The sequence below is a fragment of the Lagenorhynchus albirostris genome, chromosome 10 (assembly GCF_949774975.1).
Source record: "Lagenorhynchus albirostris chromosome 10, mLagAlb1.1, whole genome shotgun sequence".
Lineage (NCBI taxonomy): Eukaryota > Metazoa > Chordata > Mammalia > Artiodactyla > Delphinidae > Lagenorhynchus > Lagenorhynchus albirostris.
Genome location: NC_083104.1, coordinates 101,294,303 through 101,320,113, shown reverse-complemented (window position 1 = coordinate 101,320,113; position 25,811 = coordinate 101,294,303). Strand labels below are relative to the sequence as shown.

At 47.3% G+C, this 25,811-nt stretch overlaps 1 protein-coding gene across 2 annotated transcripts in view; it reads right to left on the bottom strand.

Annotated features, from left to right (window-relative positions):
- Positions 1–12,286: 12,286 nt before the first annotated feature.
- Positions 12,287–25,811, bottom strand: part of RPP40 (ribonuclease P/MRP subunit p40) — a 44,607-nt gene continuing 31,082 nt past the window's right edge. Inside the window, exons 4-11 of one of the 2 annotated variants that reach the window (XM_060163762.1) lie at positions 23,273–23,661; positions 20,598–20,742; positions 19,245–19,313; positions 17,825–17,920; positions 16,440–16,565; positions 14,177–14,375; positions 13,915–14,049; positions 12,287–12,832 (exon numbers count right to left, since the gene is read on the bottom strand). In XM_060163762.1, the coding sequence (XP_060019745.1) occupies positions 12,634–12,832; positions 13,915–14,049; positions 14,177–14,375; positions 16,440–16,565; positions 17,825–17,920; positions 19,245–19,313; positions 20,598–20,742; positions 23,273–23,455 (1,152 nt within the window). In that variant the 5' untranslated portion in view covers positions 23,456–23,661 and the 3' untranslated portion in view covers positions 12,287–12,633. Of the gene's footprint in view, positions 12,833–13,914; positions 14,050–14,176; positions 14,376–16,439; positions 16,566–17,824; positions 17,921–19,244; positions 19,314–20,597; positions 20,743–23,272; positions 23,846–25,811 lie in introns of those variants that run through there. The other variant, XM_060163760.1, reaches the window with a different exon arrangement.

Here is a 25,811-nt window from a genome sequence, read left to right as displayed (position 1 = left end):
AGCTGCCATTTACTGGGCATCTGTTATTGCCAGGCACGGGAGGAGGGAGGAGGTTTGTATTATTTGCATTTCTCGTGCTTTGCTTTTTCACAAATGGTACCTTGGCCCCTGGGGGGCAGCTGAGTGTCTGGGAGGCTCCACTTTGGGGTGCTGCCCTGATCTCTGATATAGTCAGGCCCTTCTCCCCCATATCCTCACCTCAGAGGTCCCAGCGCCCTTCAAGCCTGAGGACAAAAGGCACGAACCTACTGGCAGCAGCCGCTGGAATTCCAGAAAACTCTGAATGAAAACAGCACTTGGAAAATGGAATGGCTTTGCACACTGCGGCTGATTCTTCACGGGTGGTCTTGGGTTTGGGCAGGAAAACTCAGAAATCTGCTGCTCGGGGATCCAAAGGGAGCATCAGAAAACAATGGGGAAGCTCTGCCCCACCCCCTGAAGCCTCAGGGCCCTACTTGGCTGTGACGGAGGAAGCTCCGGCCACAGAGCAGCGAAAGCGCCGGCTGGGGTAGCTCTGGCTTCGGCTGAACTTGGCTGACCGGATCCTGGGCCGGACGGGTGCTTCTGGCTCTGGGGTCCCGAGGAGTCGAGGCTTCCTCTCAGGCACTCCAGAAATGTCTGCGTTATTTCTCAGGCAGGTCAGCAGACTGTGGTGAGTGCCAGGTCTCCGACGGAGTGGATTTTGGATGCAAACCAAATATTTAAATGGATGTTTTCCCTCTCCGGCTGGGCCCTCACAGCTGGGCCTGTGCCTTGTTTTTACATGAAATTCAGCCTCCTTTAAATATGCATTTCTTTCCTCCCGAAAGTGCCTGAGGCAGGAAGGTAGCTGCTTTGAAAGGCCCCAGAGAAGCGGGGGTGCAGCCCCCGACCCCGCGGCTGAAAGCGAGCTCGCACAGGAACAATTCTTGTCCTGCCGGCTTCGCTTGGGTCTACGCCGTTGGTCACACGGGCCTTGGGTTCAGGCCAAGTGGCAACTTGCTGTCTCTAGGGACGGAGGCGGCCGACAAATCAATCCCCTTCTGCCCCTTTGTCAGTTTCCTAGGCTAAAGGACAGCAAGGAGGTGACCACGACCTTCCCCAAGTGCTGGGAAGTCTCCATCGTGGTGAGAATAGAAACTGCTTCCTCTTGAAAAACTGCACCTTGTGAAAGAAACTTTTACCCATAAACCTACCTCAGATATTTCAGGTGTTTCAAGTGGCTCCCCTCCCGCCCTCTGCTTTACCTACAGAGGGTAGAGAAACGTGAAGCTGCTTTCCCCACAACCCGTCCTGGCATCTGGGCCTGCACCGCGAGTGTCTGTTCCGGCCAGTTGCTGCCAACACCACGGACAAGTGGCCGATGGAAGTGCATCCCCGGGCAGGTGTGGATTCGTCCACTTCCCTCCCACGAATCCCAGGAGCCCGATGGCCAAAGCCCAGCCCTGAAAGAGCAGGTGGGACTCTCACCTTCTGGGATGGTGTCCAAGAAGGGCCCAGTGGTCCCCTCGCTCCCGCCATCCCGGCTGCTCCCCTATTGCCCCGCTGAGGACTGGAGACCCCTCCCACGACGGGCCTGGCCAGACGACCCTTCGAGGGGCTCTGATCCCCAACACGCTCCTTTCTCCCCCATCCTCCTGCCCATTGTGCTTCCCTCGGGAGTGGGAAGCGGAGACCTTGCGGCCACTGGGTCTCTGCTTCATTTATTGCCAGGGAAGTGACCCCCGTTTTGTTTTTTTTTACGCCATCACACGGGCGTGCGTGATTGCACCGTGAGCTAAGGACCAAGCCCCGCGCTCGGCCGCTGCCAGGTTCTGTCTCACTGACGCCGAGGCAGGTTCCTGGGAGTCAGGAAGGCAGCGCGATGTGCCTCCGGTCCCGGTGAGGGCGAGGGCCTGGGGCCTGCGGCCTCGGATGACAGGTAAAGAGAAGCTCAGTCGATGCACAGACTTGCTGAACCGGGACCCCATTCCTGTCTCTACGCGTGGGGGTTGCTGGGAACCAAGTGAGCGACGCCTGCAGGTAAACCACTGTGATTTTAATCTCCCTCACTCCAGGCACTGGTCAGAACTCGGTCCTTAGATGTCACACGTGGACCCGCATGACGTACAGAAGAAAAGTCCAGGACACTCAGCAGCCCCAAAACCAAGCCTCTCCCGGCTGGCAGAATTCCACGCTCAGCGGGTTCGCCCTTTAAAACCTGAGGGGCTGTGGGAGGGGAAGGACAGCTGTTGTTCAGTGGGTACAGAGTTTCCGTTTTGCAAGATGACGACTTCCTGGAGATGTGCTGCCCAGCAATGTGAACGTAGCTAACGTAACTGAAGTGTACACTTAAAAATGGTTAAGAAGGTAGATTTTATGCTGTGTTTTTTTGCCACAATTTTAAATTATTTTTTAAAAATCCGAGGGGCTGCAGCCCAGCTGGTAGACTCGGGGCTGACAGTCACTGCTCCATCTTTCTGCCCTTGTCGGGGGACCACAGTTCAGAGTTCGCCTCTCTCAGAAATCCATGGCCCGCCGGGTCTGCATCCAGGTTTTGGAATCACATCCTGGTCTTTTGACCGAGAGCAAGTGAACCACGCAGTAGGAGCGTTTAAGAATGACCTCCACCGCTTTCCCTGACACCACTGCTCACCAAGTGACCAGCAGGTGCCTCCCCCTCGGCCCCTCTTAGGACTGAGGTCCACAGCTTTGCCGGCCCCCAAGCCTCCGGGTCCTTCCCCACTACGTTAGTCTGCGTGGACCAAAACAAAGCACCACCAGACGGAGTGGCTTAATCCACAGAATTTACGTGCTCACAGTGCTGGAGCCCAGACGTCCAAGATCAAGGTATCACAGGGCTGGTTTCTCCGAGGCCTCTCTCCTGGGCTTGTAGACGGCCGTCTCCTGTGTCCTCACAGGGTCCTCCCTCCGTGTATGTCAGTCCTAATTTCCCTTTTTAACGAGGATGCTAGTTACACTGGCTTTAGGTCCCACCCACGTGACATCATTTTACCTTAATCACCTCTTTAAAGGCCTAATCTCCAAGCACATGCACCTTCTGAGGTGCAGGTGGTGGTAGTGGAGTTGGTGAGTTAGGACTTCAACGTGTGAATTTTGGGAGACGCCATTCGGCCCATAACGACCACCTCCCTCCAGCGACCTCTTGACACCCCCGACCGTGGCTTCCTTTTCACTGACCTTGAACCCCACGGGGCACCTCTGAACTTTAGGAAGACTTCCAGAGGCAACCTGATGGGATTCTGAGGTGCCCATTCCTGACCAGCCCAGGACACCCAGATGAAGGGCACTTACCCAGCACTTCCCTCCCAAATAAAGTTTCAAAAGCCACCAATAACTCTTCTGCTCAGAAGTCTTGGAGGGCCAGGCGTTTCCATCTGGGATGATGAAAGAGTTCGCGGATCAGTGGTGGTGGTCACACAACAGTGCCCGTGTACGTAATGCCCTGAGCTGGATGCCTATCACTGGTTAAGCTGGTACATTTTATGCTGCGTATATATATATATATTTTTTGCTGTACGCGGGCCTCTCACTGTTGTGGCCTCTCCCGTTGCAGAGCACAGGCTCCAGACGCGCAGGCTCAGCGGCCATGGCTCACGGGCCCAGCCGCTCCGCGGCATGTGGGATCTTCCCGGACCGGGGCACGAACCCGTGTCCCCAGCATCGGCAGGCGGACTCTCAACAACTGCGCCACCAGGGAAGCCCTATGCTGCGTATATTTTATATGTAGTTGTTCTTTTTTCAAATTTTTTTGGCCGCACTACATGGTATGTGGGATCTTAGTTCCCCGACCAGGGACCGCACCCTCGCCCCCTGCAGTGGAAGCGCAGAGTCTTAACCACTGGACTGCCAGGGAAGTCCCCTTTTATATGTTGTTTTTAAAAACAGTTAGAGATGCAGAAGGGTTAGGACCAGGCCCACGAGTCTAACACATCAGCAAGCAATTAGCCAAAGGCTACAGACATTTGCTGCCACGAGCTTCCTCCTCAACTTAACTGCGATTCACTTTTAAAAGATCTTTACTCCTCCCCGCAGCCTTCAGGCGGCCTGTGCTGTTGATTCCTCAGCTCCCCAGTGTGTGTTCAGCACGGGTGGGGGGGGGGGCGGGGGGGGACACGACAAGGAGCGCGGCTCTGGGGCCCAGCAGACACTCTGACCAGATCTGCTGAGAACCAGGTGTGCGACCTGGGCCAGGTGACTGCACCTCCTCACCTGTAAAGCAAAGACAATAACACCTCTTGCTAGGGTTCTGTGATTATTACACAAGCTATCAAGTGTGTTAATAAGTTAACTCTCACTAGACTCTCACTAAATTAATAACTGAATTAGCCAACTACTGATCAGTTTAACAGCCTAAACATCACTGCTCAAAATTTCAGAACTTATATGCGAAGGGCTGTAAATGCAACATGAAATGCTAATTGGTGAGCTTTGCTATTAGCCTGAAGGGGAAAGAAGGATGCTTTTCAGGCAAAATAATAATAATAATAATATCCCATCATGCCTGTAGTCCAGCTGTTACTGATGACCCCCACCCCAGTGAACCCCAGCTCTCAGGATTCATGTCCTTGTAAAGCTTCCCACATCGACCCAGGGCTTGGCCACGAGACCAACTTTGGCCCATGGGCCGTTAGCAAGTGAAGTTTTCCTAAGCACTTTCACAATGGGGCTTGTCTTCTTGGAACGTTCCTTCTTAAAGCCCAGTCACCTTGCTGTGAGGAAACCCAAGCAGCCACATGAGAGGTTCATGTAGGAGAGAACTGAGGTGTCCAGCTAACAGCGCCAGTTGGCCTCCAGGACCGACAGCCGGCCACGGGAGTGAGCCCATGTTGGACCTTCCAGCCAACTCAACATCAGGGGAGACAAGACCTCCTGGTCAACTGGCAGTGTCATGAGAAATAATAAATTACTGTTGTTATAAGCCACTAGGTTTGGGGGAGATTTGCGACCTCACGATGGATAACTGAAGCAGTTCCTTTGTGTCCTCCCAAATCTCAAACATGAATAAGGGAGTTTGTTTAAAATCTCCAGCTACACAAACGTAATTCGCAACTTTGATTTCCCTGCTTACGTAGCTACCTGGCCTAGGGAAGAGTTCTCTAGCCTTATCAGCAGAATGTGAGTAACACCTGCTGTAAGAGTCTTTAGTGGGCCAGACATAGAAAACAAACTATGGTTACCAAAGGGGAAAGGGCGGAGGGATAACTTAGGAGTTTGGGATTAACATATACACACTACTGTATATAAAATAGGTAACCAGCAAGGACCTACGGTACAGCACAGGGAACTATATTCAATTTTTTGTAATAACCGACAAGGGGAAAGAATCTGAAAAATAGATATATATGTATAACTGAATCACTGCTGTACACCTGAAACTAACACAACATTGTAAATCCACTATACTTCAATTTTTAAAAAAGCCTTTAGCGGGCATTTGCTGATGGAACGCATACAGAATTCTTAGTCTGCCTGAACACACAATTAGTGTTTAGTGAATGTCGGCTATTATTATGAAATCAAATATACCGGCTGGTACTTTTATTCTGAGAACTTCAGAATGGATTCAAAATGAAACAGGGGCAAAGTTTACCAGCTGAGACACAGAGACGAGTAGGCGTTATATGCCCACAACTTTCCCTCAGGAACAAAGACACTGAGGCCCGTTAGAGGCTAAAAGAAACATGACAAATTCTGGCTGCTTGTGAAGCCGAAAGATTGCCCTACTTTCTCAAGCGTCCCAGTCTTATCTGGGTCCCTCACCCGGAAGACCGTCAGGCAGTTTGGCCTAAAAGCCGAGAGACTCACTAAGATTCACAGAACGTGATACCTGGAGGCTGGCAATTGTGATCCGAAATAAGACCCAGATGTGAGCGCTTCATCAGTAAAAGGAAAGGGCTCCAACTTTCCTCATTAGTTGAGGGAAACAAAGAAAGTCTCCAGGAATAGTACCTTTCTCTGTGCCTGTTGTTTTCTCAGAAAGAGCTCACAGATGCTAAGACTGATAGCTCCGATTTCCAGACCCCGAATTTCTGACCATTTATACCTTCTCACTGAGGCCGTACCTGCTAACGGGGCTCAGGTGATGGTGACGGAGTTCGACAGCTTCTCGCACTCAGCCGGCTGATACAGATAGTTAAAGAGAAAGAAGGAAATCCAGTCCCACCCCAAGTCCAACCACTTTTCCCCACAAGTCTTCCCCGTCCTAAACTAAGGAGAGTCAATCCATTGCAGTAATGCACCAGCCGCTGTTCACAGATGGGGCGTGGGCTATATTTATGAAAATGGTTATTTCTATAAAGCAGTGCATTCTCCTGAGAAAAGTTTACCTTTCATCACTGGAGGAAAATGGCTCATAGCAAGATCTTTTCAAAGACAGCTGGTGTCCTGCCAGGCAGTGGCTTCACAAACTGGTCAGCTGGGGCCCAGCAGGTGAGGGGGTGAAGGAGAGTAGCCCCAAGCCCAGGAGGTCCCCTGCAGGCTTTCCTCCCCGGAAGGTCCCAGCTATCTTCAGGGTGCTCATCCAACTCCATCAGCTGTCATAGTTACCATGTCAGCTTGAGCCAAGAGCTGGTCCAGGCAGAGACCGTTGTCCTCCTGAAGTGTCTCTTCCTCAAAAGGAGAAATCTGTCATCAATCTGTTCTGCTCTCACAGCCCCCCATTGTCGCCGCGTCCAAGATACGGAGAGATGAGCTGCTGAGGTGAGAAAGAGAGACTTCATCTGGAAAGTCAGCAGACTGAGAAGGTGGTGGCCGTGTGCCCCAAAGACCCATCTTCCCTGAGTTAGAACACAGGCTTCTTTTATACTAAAAGGGGGACGGAGCAAAGCCAAGCATTTCCTGGCTCCCATCAGCCTCCAGAGGGGGGGGTGTTCATTTCTTCCTCCCTGCAGTCCTTCACAGGTGGGCCTGGTCAAGATGTTTCCTGTGAGCTAAACAAAGGTACGTTAGCTTAATGCTCATGACCTGGGAGGCAGGGTTCCCAGAGATGGGCCATGATGCATAATCTAAGCTTACAGGCAGCAACCCCTTTGGTGATTAACTTGTAGCAAAAGCAACAGAATACAAAGGGTAAAGAAACAGACCCAATATGGAGTCAGATTTGTTCTTCCCTGTTCAGCACCAGTAACCACTGAGTGGAAACCAGGGGCTCCACAAACATGACAACAGACCAAAGTAACTCACGATGGAGTGTGACGTGCCAACTTGACTGCATCATGGGGTGTCCAGATATTATGGCCAAACGTGATTTCTGGGGGTGTCTGGGAAGGGGTTTCTGGATGAGATTAGCATTTGAATCAGCAGATCCAGCAAAGCAGATTAACCTCCTCAGTGTGGGTGGGCCTCCTCTGCTCCTTGAGGGCCTGAACAGAACAAAAAGGCCGAGAAAGGAACAATTGTACTCTCTCTGCCTGACTGCTGACCTAGGACATGTGTCTTCTGCCCTTGGATGGGACTCACACCATTGGCTCTCCTGGTCCCCAGGGCTTCCGACTTGGACGGAACGACACCAGCGGTTCTCCTGGGTCTACGGCTCACAGAGGGCAGCTGTAGCAGGACTTCTTCTCCTCCACCACTGCATGAGCCAATTCATCATGATAAATGCAGATGGTGCCCCCGGGGTTCCACTTAGCATTTTTCAACTTTACGATGGTGTGAAAGTGATACACATTCAGTAGAAACCTTGATCTTTTCCAGGGCTAGCGATGTGCACACGGTAAGATGTTCTCTCGCGATGCTGGGCTGCTCCCAGGCAGCCACGCCACCACCAGGATGAACAACTGATACACGGACAACCATCCTCTACCCATACACTCTGTTTCACTTTCAGTACAGAATTTAATAAATCACATGAGATATTCAACACTGTATTATACAACAGGCTTTGTGTTAGATAATTCTGCCTGACTGTAGGCTAATGTCAGTGTCCTGAGCATGTTTAAGGTAGGCTAGGCTAAGCTATGATGCTTGGCAGGTCAGGTGTGTTAAATGCCTCTTCGACTTAAAATAATTTCAAATTGTAATGGGTTTATCAGGATGTAACAGTATCATAAGTCAAGGAAGAGCTGTATTTACAATATATATTAATATGTATATGCACAATATATTATATATAATATACAACATAATTATCTTCATTATATATAATCAATATGCAAATATTTATATTATATAATAAATACTATATATGACTATGTATTCATATATTTAAGATTGATATAAATACTGTGTGTGTGTGTGTGTATATATATATATCTCCTATTAGTTCTGTCTCTGGAGAATCCAGGGAGCTTTGTGGTGAAAATGGCACATGGGTTTCGAGACAACATACCAGAAGGAGGAAAAGAACTCTAACCTTGGGCAACAGGAAAACAAGACAAATATTTCTTCAATTATAAGAGATGAAAATAATCATCTTCGATCTCTGGTCATTTCTTTAGAAATGTGTGGGTCACACTTGGCTTCCTGCCAAGTAATTTAGTTTGATTTATTAAGATGAATATAGCAGTAACTTTGCACCCAAGGAATAGAACTTTTCCCCTAATCTGGATTCTGAAGAATATGCTTGCAGTGGTCTTTCTGGTCCCCAAGTCCCAGTAAATTACACACAAAGAATTTGAGCACAATCTTAGCTCCTTAAAAGGGAGGGTTCTGGCATAGCTTTTTTGGTCAGTTGCTGTGTTACCGTTTCCCCTGCTTCAAACTTAAGAAAACTGCCTTGGTAATTTGTAGGTCTTTCTTTTTTTCCAGAAACCTCTTGACACTTGTTCCCTAAAGATCTACAAGTCTGTTTTCCTATTCACATAAATTCCTCAACTCAGTCTTCTACAACCCCTCTTGTATACCAGATTTTTATTTTTTAATTTTATATGGAAAATAGTTGAACATGGTATTAACCGGAATATATAGTTTGAAAAAAACTAGTCAACCCCGGATTACTCCAAAGGATTAACAGCAATAAATCTTATTTCCAACGTCAATGGCACCTCCTCAATTAAGTCCCTTATTATGAAACTTCTTCGCAGTTGGCAGGCGCCCTTACAGATCACAAGGGGGACACACTGAAAAACACCTCCTGACTTCCTACTTGGGCTGGGTTTACATCATGCTGAGGGACAAAGAATGGGGCGGCTGGAGGCTTTTGGTGCTGTGTTGTCAAGTTCCAAGACAGCCCTGGAGGCTACTCTAGGTCCTTTGCAGTTCTACAAAAATTTTAGAATCAGCTTGTCAACTTATGTACACACACAGAAAGTAGCCTGCTGGGACTATATTGAATCTACATTGAATCTGTATTTTGGAATGACATCTTTTTTTCTTTTTTTATGAATTTATTTATTTTATTTTACTTTTATTTTTGGCTGTGTTGGGTCTTTGTTCCTGCGCGCAGGCTTTCTCTAGTTGTGGCGAGCGAGGGCTACTCTTCTTTGTGGTGTGCGGGCTTCTCATCGCGATGGCTACTCTTGTTGCAGAGCATGGGCTCTAGGTGCGTGGGCTTCAGTAGTTGTGGCACACAGCCTCATTAGTTGTGGCTCGTGAGCTCTAGAGCACAGGCTCAGTTGTGGCTCGCGGGCTCTAGGGCACAGGCTCAGCAGCTGCGGCACACAGGCTCTAGAGTGCAGGCTCAGTAGTTGCGGTGCATGGGCTTAGTTGCTCTGCGGCATGTGGGATCTTCCTGGACCAGGGCTCGAACCCGTGTCCCCTGCATTGGCAGGCAGATTCTTAACCCCTGCACCACCAGGGAAGTCCTGAAATGACATCTTAACAATACTGAGTCTTCTGACCCATGAAGAAAGTACATACCCCAAGTTATTTAGGTCTTCTTTAATTGATCATAGCAATATTTAACAGTTTTCAGTGTATCTTTCACATTTTTTGTCATTTATTCCTAACTACCTAGTATTTTTATGCTATTGTAAATGATTTTTAATTTCACTTTCTAATTGTTCATATAGAAATATAATTTTTTGTACACTGCTTTGTATCCTGCAACCTTGATAAACTCACTTATTAGTTCTAATATCTTGTTTATAGATTCCGCTGAATTTTCTACATAGATGATCATGTCATCTGTGAAAAAAGGACAATCTTATTTTTTTCTTTCCAATCTGGATGTTCTGTTTCTTGCCTGACTGCAGTCTAGAATCTCCAGTACAAGGATGAACAGAGATATCCCTGATTTCTTCCTGATGTTAGGGGAAAAGTATTCAGCCCTTCACAATTAAGTCTGATGTTAGCTGTAGGGCTTTTGCAGATGTCTTTTAATCGGATTGGGGAAGTCCCCTTTATTCCCAGTTTGCCAGAGTTTTTAACAGGACTAGATGGTGGATTTTGTTAAATACGTTTCTAGTATTGATTGAAATGATTATGTGAATGTTAAATCAACCCTGCAATCCCAGGATAAATCCCATGGCCATATTACCTTTTTATTATATCGTAGGTTTCAATTTACTAAAACTTTTGCTTAGTTTTTGCACCTATGTTCATGAGGAATGTTTGTTTTGTAGCGTTTTCTTTCCTTGCAATGTGTTTGCCCAGCCAGGATGCCTCGGTAATTTTGCTACCAGGGTAATGCTGACCCCATAGAATGAGTGGCAGTATTTGTGTAGAATTGGTATTATTTCTTCAAATGTTCGGTAAAACTCACGACTGAAGCCATCCCATTGGGGTTATAGGAAGGTTTTACCTGTTTCTTCTTGAGTGAGCTCTGGTAATTTGTGTCTTTCAAGGAATTTATCAATTTCACCTACGTTCTTGAATTTATTGGTATAAAGGTGTTCCTATTATTTTAACATCTGTGGGATCTTCAGTCACGTTACCTCTCCCATTCCTTATATTGGTAATTGGTCTCTTTTTTTTCCCCTCACCAATCTGGCTGGAGATTTATCAATTTTACTGATTCTCCCAAAGAACAAGCTTTTGGATTAATTTTTCTCTATTTTATTTCATTGGTTACCACTTTGATCTTTATTATTCCTTTTCTTCTGCTGACTTTGGATTTCATTTGCTCTTCTTTTACTGTTTCTTAAAGTGGAAACTGAGGTCACTGATTTGAGACCTGTTTTCCTTTCTTCCTTTCCTTGCAGCATTTAATGCTGCAAGTTTCCCTCTAAGTACTGCTTTAGCAAGAACCCACAAATTCTAGTTTTTTTAAAGTCATTTCAAATTACTTTCTAATTTCTCTTTAGATTTGTTCTTTGACTTGTGAGTTATTTTGTTTCCAAATAGTTGGGGATTTTCAAGGAGCTTTCTGTTACTGATTTCTAATTTAATTCCATGTGACCAAATAAATTATTTAGCTTTTGAGAATTCTTATTCTGCAGCTCATTGAAACATTTTAAAAAATGGTTCTTGATAGGTATTCCAGAAATTTAAGTAGTTTTCAGTTGGTCCTTATCAGCCATATTGCTGGGAGAAAAATAATTCTTTCAACTTTTTTTTTACTTTTATTTTTTGGCCACGCTGTGTGGCATGTGGGATCTTAGTTCCCCAACCAGGGATCAAACCCACTCCCCCCTGCGGTGGAAGCACGAGTTCTAACCACTATACCGCCAGGTAAGTCACTTTTTTTTTTTAAAGTATAGTTGATTTATGATGTCATGTCAGTTTCAGGTGTACAGCACAGTGATTCGGTTTTTTTTTAAATTTATTTTATTTATTTATTTATTTTTGACTGTGTTGGGTCTTCGTTGCTGTGCGCAGGCTTTCTCTAGTTGCGGCGAGCAGGGGCTACTCTTTGTGGCAGTGCGCGGGTCTCTCATTGCAGTGGCTTCTCTCATTGTGGAGCACAGGCTCTAGGCGTGTGGGCTTCAGTAGTTGTGGCACACGAGCTCAGTAGTTGTGGCTCACGGGCTCTAGAGCACAGGCTCAATAGTTGTGGCACACGGGCTTAGTTGCTCCGTGTCATGTGGGATCTTCCCAGACCAGGGATCGAACCCGTGTCCTCTGCATTGGCAGGTGGATTCTCAACCACTTGTGCCACCGGGGAAGCCCCAGTGATTCGGTTTTACATATATACACACACACACATATATATGTTTTTCAGATTCTTTTCCCTTATAGGTTACTGCAAAATTCAACTTGTTCTTTATGAATATACAGAATCCAAATATCTCTCCTGACCCAGAAGCAGGAGAGTGAGCACACACTCAGCACACACTCAGGAACCAGCTGATCTGAGATCAAGTCTTGAATCCACAAGCAGGTGACTTCAGTAGCTTATGTACACTCTGTTCCCTCACAGGACTGATGTGAGAATTAAATGAGGTAATAGATGAACAGCACTAATGCAGGAAGTGGCTCTGGTAAGTATGATGTTAAGGATTTCTTGTTATTATGATGTGAGAAACTCACAATCACAGCACACATCTTACCCAGTAGTCCCATAACCCCCAGTCCCTGGCCATCGTGGCCCAAGTTACGACGCAGTAGCCCACGCCCTGGGCTCATAGTGACAGGGAGAAATCAGCTATGAGCTTCCACCTGACGGCAAGCCTGTCACAGGATGGGCCCGAGTCCAGGGCAGATGCTAACAGACGCCGATCTGAGAAATGTCCTCATCACCCAAGTCTGAGTGAACACACAGTCCTTATACTGCCGAGAAATACGGAAAACGAGCATAAACATAAACAAACACGACTTTAAACTCTGTGCTTGTCATGGTGGACAGTCATCATTTGCCCCAACAGCCAACTGAAGCCAGTAGTCCCGATTACTAAAAACCACAAAGTTGTATAAATGTTCTCCTCCTTTTCGAAAACCGTGTTCGTTTTCTCTCCAGGAAACAGGGCTGTCTGCAAAGCCTTGAACCGACAACGTCACCCACGGGGCCAACTTTGGTTCGTCAAAGTAGCGACTGAAAAAGACAGACACTTCTTAACAAACAGGAAGAGTTAGGAACGGTCCCATTTATTTTTTTTTTACTTATTCAGGATAAGCGGTATTTCTGATGCTCCCATGAAGCTTTGACCTTAGCTTTCATTTATAAAAATTAGAGGACAGAAATTAAATTCCTGATGCTATACTGTGAATTCAGTAAAAGTTCACCAACATGCAGCGCACACAACAAACTTCAGCGGTTCCTACCCTTATCGTGGAAGAGCATATAAGATTTAAAGACCAAAAAATTCCCCACCAAGTGTGTAAGAATCGTTTCCCTCCCTTGAACAGTGCTGTTTTCGGAGGCTCTGTAAACTGAAACACTGCAGAATAATTTATCGAATTTCTTTTTTAAAATCCATCCAATTTTTAAAACTTCAACCTTCTTACTGAGGAAAATAAAAGTACGAAGCTAATAAATGTGAAAGAGGATGTTGGATATAAAAAGGAAAACCCTCAACACTTAAATCTTAGACATTTTTCAAGCGAAGACTCAGAAGGCGTGGTGCTCATTTTCAATACGGGACTTGAGCTTCCTAACATTTTATTTACAGAACACCTCCCACAATGAAAATCCAGTACTACTGTATACAACCCGTGGCATGTTACCGGTGCCCAGTGATTCACGGATGTTACAGCCAGGGCAGATTTTGGATATGATTTGGATTCAGAGGTGGTCAGCTCCTTTTCCCACCCATTTCAAAGTGAAGCATTTTGCAGAAATCCAGTATTTAAGACAGATCATAATGTGTTCCATAGAGTACTGCCGTTTACTTAAGTGATACTGTAACTTCAACTGCACCGAAATGGTCTGGGGGAGCGGAACAAGAACAATGAGCAGTTTGTTCCCAAGAAGCACAGTAAAGCTCCGCTCTTTTCAAAGGACAAGGACCTGGCAATATCACCAGGGATGATTACATCATGTGAGATGATAATGTTACTGCACGTGAGCCCAAGCAAGGGAAAAGGGGGACACGCTGTGAGAGGACCCTGGAACCTGGATCATTAGCGGAGACAAGCAAGGCATAAATGGCAAAAAAGGCTGTTCTTTTTTCTCACCACAGCTGTTCCAACAGAAGACGTATCTTCTCTGGAAGGATGAAACCAGTGATTGTACACAAGCTCGCTCTCGCCACCACTGTGCTTGGCTGGGGACAGCAGTAGGTTGATATGAAATTATCAGGCTCATTATTTCTGTAACCAAAAAAGGGAAAGAAAACGCATCTATATCCACTACACGATCACTTTCAAAGTACTAAACCCCTGCTGAAAACGAGAAGCCAGCCCAAGCCCTCCAGGACCCGGCAGCCCTCATACGCACAGCTCGGCGTTACTGAAGACGGCGCCCAGCCACTCGAAGAGCTCCTGGGCGCTGCAGGCCGCCTCCGGCTCGCCCCTGAGCTCGCCGCTCCGCAGCACGGGGCACGGCAGATCTGTCACCGTGCTCAGCGCTATTTTTGGCTGCCGCTCCTGAATCCGGTAATTGGAAAAGTATGACATCATCGTTGATCCTTCTGCACCTTCAAACACACCAAATAAGGCCACTTGAATAGTGTAAACAAGTTCAGTGAATCCCTGAGTCCACCCCATTCCCACTGGAGGGTTTCAGGAAGCAGGCAGGATGAAGTAAGGCCAGAGGAGGTTGTACAAAGCTTTACTCAAATTAAAATCATTTAAGTTGCCTTCGCCTCCTTGTGCCAAAGTTCTGTCAACGTTCATCTTCTGTCACACTTTTCCTAGAAAATCATAAGGCTTTCAGATTCAAGCCATACTAGTCTCAACATCTGCTCTACTAAGAAGCTTTTGACTTAATCAAAGCATTACTTATGTTTAGATAAAATTAGTGAACTCTACAGAGAAAGCAACATATTTGCACACTCTCGAAGAAGGAAACAGAAGAGGAGCTGAAGACAGAATCTCAGTCCAGCTTGTCTTTAAACCCCAGTAACATCCAGTGTATCCTGAAGGATTTTCCCTGGAAGACGGAAATAGTGGCCCTCTTGGAGCAGAGGGCAGGCCTGCTTACTGCCCAGTGTATTAGAAATAATGTCTCCCTCCACCTCCTGCCTCCCTCCAGGGCAAAGGTCAGCAGGCTCACCGCCCAATATAAAAGATCTGAATTCCTGAGGCTCCAGGCTCCCCTCCTGTAATGCAACCCCCTGCTTGCACCAGCATCCCCTGCCCACCATGCATCACCCTGCAGGAACCAGGACTTGGTGAACTGGAGCAAACGCTGTGCTCTGCCCACTGCTACTGCTGGGAATCATTAGGTTTTCTGACTCTGACCCAGGGGTCTCGTGTCTCCTGCCAGAGCGCACGAGAACGTGCTGGCTAACTTCTGAGCTTGCTAAGCGGGTGAAATCTCAGGTGCTTCACAGGCCTTGACAAGCCCTTAAAATACTTCGGAGTCTTAGGAACACAGTGGTCTCCAGAACCCACTGCACAGGAGGCCCCCAGTAAAGACTTCCTACAACTGAGATGTCAGCCCCTCTGCCCTCTGCGTCTGCACCACACACAGAAGAAGCACCCAAGTGTTACAGACCTAGGCCTCACCCAGGCAACCCTGTAGCACCCAGTGACCACGAACTTTCCAGGAGGAGCAGATGGACCTGTTTCCAAAATGGGCCTAGGGGCTTCCCTCTTCTCCAAGAGAGAACTACACCATTGTAATTGTGATGATTTGATTCATTTAATCTTGTTTTGGGCCAAAGATACACTTCTAAAAGGGGCGAGGTACATGGTAGTTGTGAGCCGATTAAAATGTTTGGTGAACATGAAGCTCTGAACTAAATGTATTATTCTAATCAATTAACAGGTACAACAAATGTAATCTGACATTTAATGATATGCCTGATTACTACCCTGCAATAACGAATAAGCAGTTTGTGTCTAGCAGTGTAACTGGTGTTATTTTAAAACACTCCAGCCAAGGCTGTTGGAGGGAAGCTGGAGGAGGGAAAGGGAGAAATGGACAAAGGTTAGTTGCCCGAGACCCCACCCTCAGGAGCTCCTGATCGACACACAACCCAAGGAGGTGGAGACAGACGGCTGCATGCCAAGATGATCCCGGACTACGGCTCTCAGGGATGCCAGAGGGGTCAAAGCAGTTTCCTTAACAACGTTTACAGGTTTCCCCCCACCCCAGAGTAGTGTTCCTACAAAACCTTTCATTAAGTCGAAATGGCATAAAGCGAAGAAGCAATTACCTTAAGACACATCTTGCTAACAGATGCATGAAATAAACGCTCAAAGACACAGTTCAAAGCTCTGCCGGCTAGAGGCTAAGATGCTGAGTGCAGTTCTGGGGGAGGGAGCTGGGGGTGCCACTCTCGCTGCTGGGGTGCACACTGCCTCTATAGCAGCTCACTGCAAAACACACGCTGAACGCTATTTTCACTTTTTGCTTTTGTAAAAAGTAAAGGAGCATAAAGTGAACTTTCGAAAAGCGGGGGACACCTGTATCCATCTACGTGCACAACATCCCTGACCACTGGGGTGAATCACCATTCTCTCCTCACTACTCCCCTTTAATTAACCGTTAGATTTCAAAACCACTCCATCGTTACACATTTTATTTTTCATACCTGTTTGATGCCACGCCAAAAGAAAATCAAATTTCAATGGTTTCTTTTCTTTGAAAGCCCAAGATATTCTTTTATACTTCTTAGAGTCCAGTTTAGAGGATAAATCCATCAAATCAATGGAAACAACTTAAAAAATGGAGAGGAATAAACAGTTCATTCATATACACACAGCTTGCACTGTGCAAAACATGCTAGATTAAAAACATCAGGAGTTTTAGAAGTTTTACGGATAAAAAAAGTTATTTTGTATTTCTTGCCCTCCCTTTGGGTTCCCAAACCAAAACTCTGCCTCTGATGGACATTTCTGGCATTGACAGATAATTACAACAGGTGTTTTATTTTTTATTTATTTTTAAAATTTATTTATTTTTGGCTGCGTTGGGTCTTTGTTGCTGCACGTGGGCTTTCTCTAGTTGCAGTGAGTGGGGGCTACTCTTCGTTGTGGTGCATGGGCTTCTCACTGCGGTGGCTTCTCTTGCTGCAGAGCATGGGCTCTAGGCACATGGGCTCAGTAGTTGTGGCTCACGGGCTCCAGAGTGCAGGCTCAGTAGTCATGGCACACGGGCTTAGTTGCTCTGCGGCATGTGGGATCTTCCCGGACCAGGGCTCAAGCCTGTGTCCCCTGCACTGGCAGGCAGATTCTTAACCACTGGACCACCAGGGAAGTCCCACAACAGGTGTTTTAAATTCACATTTTTCGTAGTCAAAGACCAAGGGCAGAGATCAACTCTAACCTAGCTGTGGAGGTGGCAGCCATAACTACTGATGTTCAAGCCAGACCATCAACAGAACTACATCTCTTCATTCATGGGTGAATTTTTACTAGTCATCATAAAACTTGGGAAAATTAAAGGAAATTCTTTACTAAGAGCAAGTTGGAACAGATGCAAACTGGTATATATAGGCTGGTTAAACAACAAGGTCCTACTGTATAGCACAAAGAACTATATTCAATACCCTGTGATAAACCATAATGGAAAAGAATATGGAAAAGAATGTACATATATGTATAACTGAATCATTTTGCTGTACGGCAGTAATTAACACACTGTAAATCAACTATACTTCAATTTAAAAAAAAAGAACAAGTGGGTTCATCACTTTGAATTTGTGACCCAAAACATATGTATCTAATGGAACATGTCCAAGTCTGTGATCTTTTCAAGATGCAGCCGACAGCTGAAGACAAACAGATGCACAGCAGTATCTATCTCATCCTATCTGATGCCCACCCGAGAGTCCCCGGAGTAAGGAGTTTTAAAGACAAGAAAAAGCCACACTTCTTCTGAACAAAGAGAACAGAGGCAATTCAAACATTTAAATTCAAATTGTTACAGGAAGACTACTACCTTGTTAGAAAGTGACGGAGTGAGCGTGATACTTACTAAACTTCATGGTCTTCCTGCCAGAATACTGAGATGGACGACCTTGAAGTCCAGTTTCTTCATAAGTGTCTTTATCCAGTGATAAAATTAATTTCCCTATAAATCAAATAATTCCCATAAGAGATGTTAAAAATATCATGTGTTCGCTGACTAAGAGAAAGCAAGACAAATTGGGCAGTTAAATACCAGTGCACACAAGGGTCTTATTTATTCATACATGTATCTTATTTATAATACATTATATGTACAAAGACATCATTTATTAGAGTGAAACTAGAAACTATCGAAGTTTTTATTAAAGAAAGAGTAAACAAATTATGGTATACTTCTTCTTTGGAATATTTTCAAGACATTAAAAAGAGTAAATTAAAACTGTATGTACTAGGCTTCCCTGGTGGTGCAGTGGTTAAGAATCCGCTTGCCAAAGCAGGGGACACAGCTTGAGCCCTGGTTCAAGAAGATCCCACATGCTGCGGAGCAACTGGGCCTGCGTGCACCACAACTACTGAGCCTGCGCTCTAGAGCCCGCGAGCCACAACTACTGAAGCCCGCGTGCCTAGAGTCCATGCTCCACAACAAGAGAAGCCACTGCAATGAGAAGCCCGCGCACCGCAACAAAGAGTAGCCCCCGGCTCGCCGCAACTAGAGAAAGCCTGTGCGCAGCAACCAGGACCCAACACAGCCAAAAATAAATAAAATAAAAAAACAACACAAACCCCCCAAAAACTGTATGTACTAATAGGGAAAGATGTCTAGGATATACAGCCTGGGAAAAAAGCAAACTGAGAAACAATGGACTATGACATAATATATATATATTTTAAAAAAAGAACCTGTATGTGTTTATAAATTCATAGAAAATGTCTAGAAGAATGAACACCTACCTGCTAACAAGAGTGCCTGCTGAGGGGCTTCCCTGGTGGCGCAGGGGTTAAGAATCTGCCTGCCAATGCAGGGGACACGGGTTCGAGCCCTGGTCCAGGAAGACCCCACGTGCTGCAGAGCAACAAAGCCCATGCGCCACACCTACTGAGCCTGCGCTCTAGAGCCCGTTCACCACAACTACTGAGCCCGCAAGCCACAACTACTGAAGCCCGCATGCCTAGAGCCTGTGCTCCACAAGAGAAGCCACAGCAATGAGAAGCCCGCGCATTGCAATGAAGAGTAGCCCCCGCTCGCCGCAACTAGAGAAAACCGGCACGCAGCAACGAAGACCCAATGCAGCCAAAAATAAATAAATAAATAAAATTGATTCTTTAAAAAAAAAAAGAATGCCTGCTGAGAATGGCAGTGAGTTTGGAGGGACGGGAATGAAAGGGGGGACTTTCACTTTACACACATCTGAATGACTTGACTCTTTCTTTTTTACCGTTCGTGTTTCCTCCATAATTAAGAAAGAAGAAAAAATGAGTGTGGTTACCGTTTGGTAGCAGGGCCACAGTATTATCCTCGTCAATATTTGTGTTGTACGTTAGTGCATAGCACGCACCTGTAAGAGAAAACCCAGAGGAGAAATTAAGACAAGAAAAAAATCACACCTGCAAGAAGTTAGTGGATTATTTTCACAGGATAACAAACCTTCCGGGTCACTGCTCCAGCTCACTCAGCCAAGCTGGAGGACACGCAAGGCCGAGCACAGCTAGTTGACGCCCCTGCCTAGGGCCTAGCTGTGCAAGCTGGCTACCAACGAGCAGAAAATGCACTCAGGATGGAGCACACACCTCCGGGGATGCTGGCAGAGGGGCACAAAGTGGAAAAGCGGGTGAGCGTACACACCTGAAAGGCAGAGTTCCAGATGAAGACTCAACATGTGCCACAAACTTGTGTGAAGTCAAGAAAGCGACTCAATCTCTCTGAGCCTCATTTTTCTCACCTGTAAAATGGGCGCTGCAGGCCTATTTCATAGTGTTGTTGCCAGGGTTAAGTCGGGTCAGCTATGTAAAAGTCCCTGCCATGGCCAGGGTCCACACTGTTATCAAAATAGCTCAGACTTCTTTTTTTTTTTTTTTGACCACACCACACAGCTTGTGGGATCCTAGCTGCCCGAGCAGGGATCGAACCCGGGTCCTCAGCAGTGAAAGCGAGGAATCCTAACCACTGGACCGCCAGGGAATCCCCCAGCATCAAGCTTCAGAACCGAAGAAAGGAATCATGTCCGTGTGACCAAAGACAAGATGTCAGTGGCCCTTGTGCAGTGATGTATACAGTGAGGGTGGATCCCTAAAGACACGCTGAAATAGTTTCAAACAAGTGGCTCCTAGGATATAACTGGAACAAGCCAATCCAGCCAGCTGACACGGATGGGAACGAGGTGCGCAGGCGAGGCTGAGAGCCACAACGTCTAAGCGGAAGATGCTGAACCCCACTCAGCACCTGACTCCGGGGCCAGCAGCTGTGGCTGCACCAGGAGACCGCCCTCTCCAGACAGCTGTCATGGGGGCGGCGGGGAGAACAGCGGTCTGTCTCTGCAGCCACACACCCAATGGCAGCGCATCTGAACACAGCGGTCGAAGATTTTCCTTTCCATTAACCCTCATACGACACACTCCCACACAACACCTGTGGACCAGCGCAATCAGAAACCAGCACCTAATGAGGGCACACAGAGTCGGCTGAGCTACTGCGGGACGGAGGGAGGGATGCACACACCTGACCACACAGGCGATCTCCAGCAGTCCTATTCAGAACAAGAGAAGGACCCTGGTATTGCTATGCGATCTCCCTGGACTGCCTCACCTCACCGCGTTCATAGACACTACATGGCTTTCCTTACCTTTCTTGACAAAAGTATTGATGAATTCGTGTGCGATTAACTCATGAAGAGGTAAATCCTTCACAAAGTAATAGGGTCCAGAGTCCATGACCAGGTCCTTCAGCTCTTTTGATAGTATCCCACATTCAGGAATCAGAAAGGAAACCTATTGTAATGTGCAATATAAACAAGTCTTATTCATTGAAGCATTGCTGACTTACAATATGACATTAGTTTCACGTGTACAGCATAGTGATTCAGTATTTTTGCAGATTATACTCCATTATAAGTTTAAACAAGTCTTATTTTCATGTAGATCAACACCCAGGTTTTTAGGGATGATACATCATGAAGGCTGCTAACCATTCCTCCACAGCTTTCAAAAAAACTCTGAAATTAACTTACCAATCTCAGAGTGGGAGATGGGGATCGACATATATACACTATTGATACTATGTATAAAATAGATGACTAATGAGAACCTACTGCACAGCATAGGGAACTCTGCTCTGCTCTGTGGTGACCTAAATGGGAAGGAAATCCAAAAAAGAGGGGCTATATGTATACGTATAGCTGACTCACTTTGCTGTACAGTAGAAACAAACACGATATTGTAAAGCAACTATGCTCCAATAAAAATTTAAAAAATAACAAAACAAAAAAAACTTACTAATCTCAGGAAAAGAGAAATTTGACAACTCAAGTTTTCCATTTCTGTATTCGAGCTTACAGTACAGGAAAGGTGAATGAGCAAAACAATTCCCCCCCCCCCCCCCCGGTACGCGGGCCTCTCACTGTTGTGGCCTCTCCCGCTGCGGAGCACAGGCTTCGGACGCGCAGGCTCAGCGGCCATGGCTCACGGGCCCAGCCGCTCTGCGGCATGTGGGATCCTCCCGGACTGGGGCACGAACCCGTGTCCCCTGCATCGGCAGGCGGACTCTCAACCACTGCGCCACCAAGGAAGCCTGAGCAAAACAATTTTAATGGGAAGCTCTTGCTTGTGGGGTTTTTTTTAATAATTTTTTTAAATTAATTTTATTTATTTTTGGCTGCGTTGGGTCTTCCTTGCTGCACGCGTGCTTTCTCTAGTTGCGGTGAGCGGGGGCTACTCTTTGTTGCCGTGTGTGGCTTCTCATGCGGTGACTTCTCTTGTTGCAGAGCACGGGCTCTAGGCGTGCAGGCTTCAGTAGTTGTAGCACACGGGCTCAGTAGTTGTGGCTCGCGGGCTCTAGAGCGCAGGCTCAGTAGCTGTGGCGCACGGGCTTAGCTGCTCCGCGGCACGTGGGATCTTCCCGGACCAGGGCTTGAACCTGTGTCCCCTGCACTGGCAGGTGGATTCTTAACCACTGTGCCACCAGGGAAGCCCTTGCTTGTGTTTCATCTTTTACAAATGAGCAATATATTTTATGTCCCGTTCCTATCACTACATTAATTAATTTTTAGGGAAATATAGTACAATTGAATATCCCTAGATCTGTGTATCCTAGTACCAGGCTGGAATCAAAGGAACTGTTCCTTAGGGCATAAGGAATTTAGGGACACCAATTATTAAGAGGTTACATGGAAGCAGAAGTCTGCTGGATGTTTACACTTTACAGATAGAAAAATTCTACAGATGGGACGGGAGAGATAAGGTACACATCCCCGACTGCTGTCTGTGATGAGCTTTCCATCCAAAGCAGAGATAATCAACCTGACAGGTTTCAAACGTCGCCCAGGTGCTCCACACCTTGAAAAATCACTCTCCCGAAGCTGGGACACCAGTTTGTCCCTGAAGGACCAGGGTCACCAGTTGTATCTGAGAAACTAGCCAGTCAGGCCTGAGTTGAGATTAGGCTGGTCTATTTAAAGTGGAAAAGGCTTAAAGCATTTTCATTGTAAGGTTTATTCTGAAGCCCTCTCCACTTAAATGGGTTGGTGAAGCCCGCCCAGCATACACTACCTGGGAGTTAGGAATGTTCTCTTCTACTCTCAGCAGATCCTGGATAAACTGATAATTAACCTCACCGATGCTTCAACCACCACATTCGCGAAAAAGGCGCCCGAGAGGGTGACATTTTCACGGAGCAACAGCGAAAATCGCTCTGAAGTTGCGCATGCGAGCAGGGAAGCCTCGGCGAATTTCTGCAAAAGCTGCCGAAATGGTGCACTCTGGCTGGACAACGCAGAAGGCAGCAGGCAAAGGGGGAGATTTCTCAGGTATCAAACTAGCGCCCATAAGCGGTTCAGAAGGGCAAGCAGCTTCCCGGACTCCGCACGAGGCTCTGCAAAGACCCTCCGGCGCGCGGCGGGGGAAGTAAGCCGGGATGGGGAAGGGGCGGGTCCGCCCCGGGCTGCGGGGTACACCCGCCAGGGCCTGGTCCCGGCCTCGCCCCTGCCCGGGACGCACCCCACCCGCAGCGGGGCGGGGCAGGAGTAAGTGGCCAGAGGCGCGGCGAACTCTGTCAGGCGCACGCCAACCTGCTTCTCCCTCCGAAGGCGGAACACCGCCCCGCGCGGGTGCATCTTGGGACTTGTAGTCCTGAGGCGGGGCAAACCACAGGCCCGGAGCGGCTAGAGACTACAGTTCCCAGCATGCCCGGCGAGGGCCCCGCCCCCTCCGCGCGCCGAGGGCGGGGGAGCAGAGCGCGGCTTTCCCCAAGCCTCCACCGCCGGCGGGATGGTGTGCGGTCCGCGGGCCCGGGATGTGGACTCACCCTGTAGTTGTGATAGTGCGTCTCCACGAGGTGCCGGTGGCGCGACTTCTCGTGGCCGAAGTTGGACTTTTCGCAGACCAGCAAGTGCCGGGGCACCTCTCGCAGCCGACACAGCATGGCCATGATCTTCCCCACGCAGGTCCTGCTAGGGTTCGGCTCGCCCCGCCCCTTCCCCGCGGGCATGCGCAGTGCAGGCACGCCGCACGTGTTGAGGCGGTCCCGGGTAGGGGCGGGGTTAGTGCTGGGAGCGGGCCTAGGCTTCTGGGGGCTTAAGCAGAAGCTCGGTGATGGTTACCTGCAAGGTACCCTACCTGAAATTAGTTCTCTTGCCAGAATCCTTCCTCTAGGCCCCAGGTTGCTCCTTCCCAAATTGTTAAGGAAGTTTGTGTCTAAAGGTAACACATAATACCTTTAACAGGGCTCCTTAAGACTCCTTCAGAACCACTTTCAAGATGCTTTTAAAAATATCCTTTTGGAACCGATTTTAATTTCTTGCTATTGGAGGTTATAGTGATAATGCGTTTTTCCATGTAAGCTTTCTGATCAACTCCAAGTGCCGTATACTACATGCTTCTCAAACTGGAGTATGCACAGCCCCAATTCTATGCAGAGAGGACACAAAACAGCAGAATATTTGTAGTACAACCTTATGGAGCATCAGTTTTACTATAAGATTTGGAAGAACAGAACTTAAGTAATTTGGAAGGTATTTACAAATCTAAAACTAAGACAGACTGGAAAGTCCTCTGCCATTAATGTCAGTATCCTGTACCTTAGATGTCATATTATCTCTGTGAATACTCTAAGGAAAACCTGTTTCCATTATTTTAAATAAGAAAAATGATAAGACCTAGTAAGTTAATGGAAAAACTACCGATTTCCTAAATCACAATATGGCACCTAGATATACCTTATAAATATTGTATTAGAATGTAGAATACTTAAAGCATTGCTTCTTTTTTTGTTTTTTTTTTTGTTTTTTTTTTTTGCGGTACGCGGGCCTCTCACTGTTGTGGCCTCTCCCGTTGCGGAGCACAGGCTCCGGACGCGCAGGTTCAGCGGCCATGGCTCACGGGCCCAGCCGCTCCGCGGCATGTGGGATCTTCCCGGACCGGGGCACAAACCCGTGTCCCCTGCATCAGCAGGCAGACTCTCAACCACTGCGCCACCAGGGAATCCCAAAATACTGTATTAAGTTTTGAAGGCTTGGTGTAAATTCTATACGTATGAACTTCAGCTGGAAAATGTATGGCGAGATAAGTAGCTGCTGTGCATTTTGGGTGTTGAGAACTCAGAGGTGTTCTTACAGGGAAGAGTGACGAGGATATGATCTGCGGGGTGTCCTGTGTTATGAAATAGAAGGCCAAAATCCTATTTATTTCAAAGATGAAAGCTGCAACTTCAAGTCAGTTTGGGGCTGAGGAGTCCTTTCTGCCTCCCTCCCCAGAGTTCTGCGTGTGTAATGTCCCTTGCCGATCACATTCCTCCCCCCCTCCCTCCCCACTGGGTGGTTTCTGTCAGCGGACAAACATGCCTTCGTGTTGTGCATTAAACAAGCAGACCTCCTTTGACCACAGGTCGCTCTGCGTTGCCGCTGTTTCTCTGCTCCATTAGGGCTGCTTCTCCTCACATTCTCTACTGAACCCGTTTCATTCCAGCTTTTCTCCACAATGCTTCACTGAAATGGCTCTGCAGCCCCTCCCCACTGTCTCCACCCTACAACCACTGCCGGTAACCTTCCTCTCTTTCTGGTCCACTGCCAGTCACAGCCTCCCAGCCATCTCGTCCTCCTACAGTCCATCCTCCACTCAGCATCCAGACTGATCTCTGGAAAATGTCAACAACATGATATATGCAAACCCTGCCCCCACTTAAACCCTGTCACTGGCTTCTCGTTGCAGTTGAATAAAAGTTTAGTTAACCTGGCTCCTGCCAACCTCTGCGGCCTCATCTGCCCTTGCTTGTTCATACCATAGTGTCAGCTTTTCTGGTTTCTAGAGCTGAAAGCACTACCAACATCTCTCCTCAGACCCAGGGTGGGGAGAGACGGTGTCAAGTCCAGGGAGGGAGCAGAGGGGTGCAAGCAGAAAGCTTCCAAAGCTCAACCACTGCGTCCCAGCTGCTGCTTGGTGTGGGCCCATTCCCCCTTTCCAGAGATCAGACAGCAAAGGAAGGAGTTGGGGCCCCCAGAGGGTGGAGCCCAATGTCTTCAAATCTGTCCACAACCTTGACCTCCAGAGTTTAGATTTGGAGGGAACAGATTAAAGACAAACTTCTTATTTTGCAATCTGGCCTTGGACCCTAGTGGTCAGACTCTGGTTGCCTCTTTCCTCCTGTCAGATGGGGCACTGAGTGCATTTAAGAACCAATCACAAGCATACCTGATGACAACAATTTCTGTATAACTCAAGAGATCCAACATTAAACAAGGGAAAAGGGAAACCAGTGCCTGTTGGGTGCCTACTGTTTGCCAAGTCAGTTGTGACGAACATATCATTGAATCCTGGCATCCTGTCTGCAGTGGGCGTATGTATTAGTT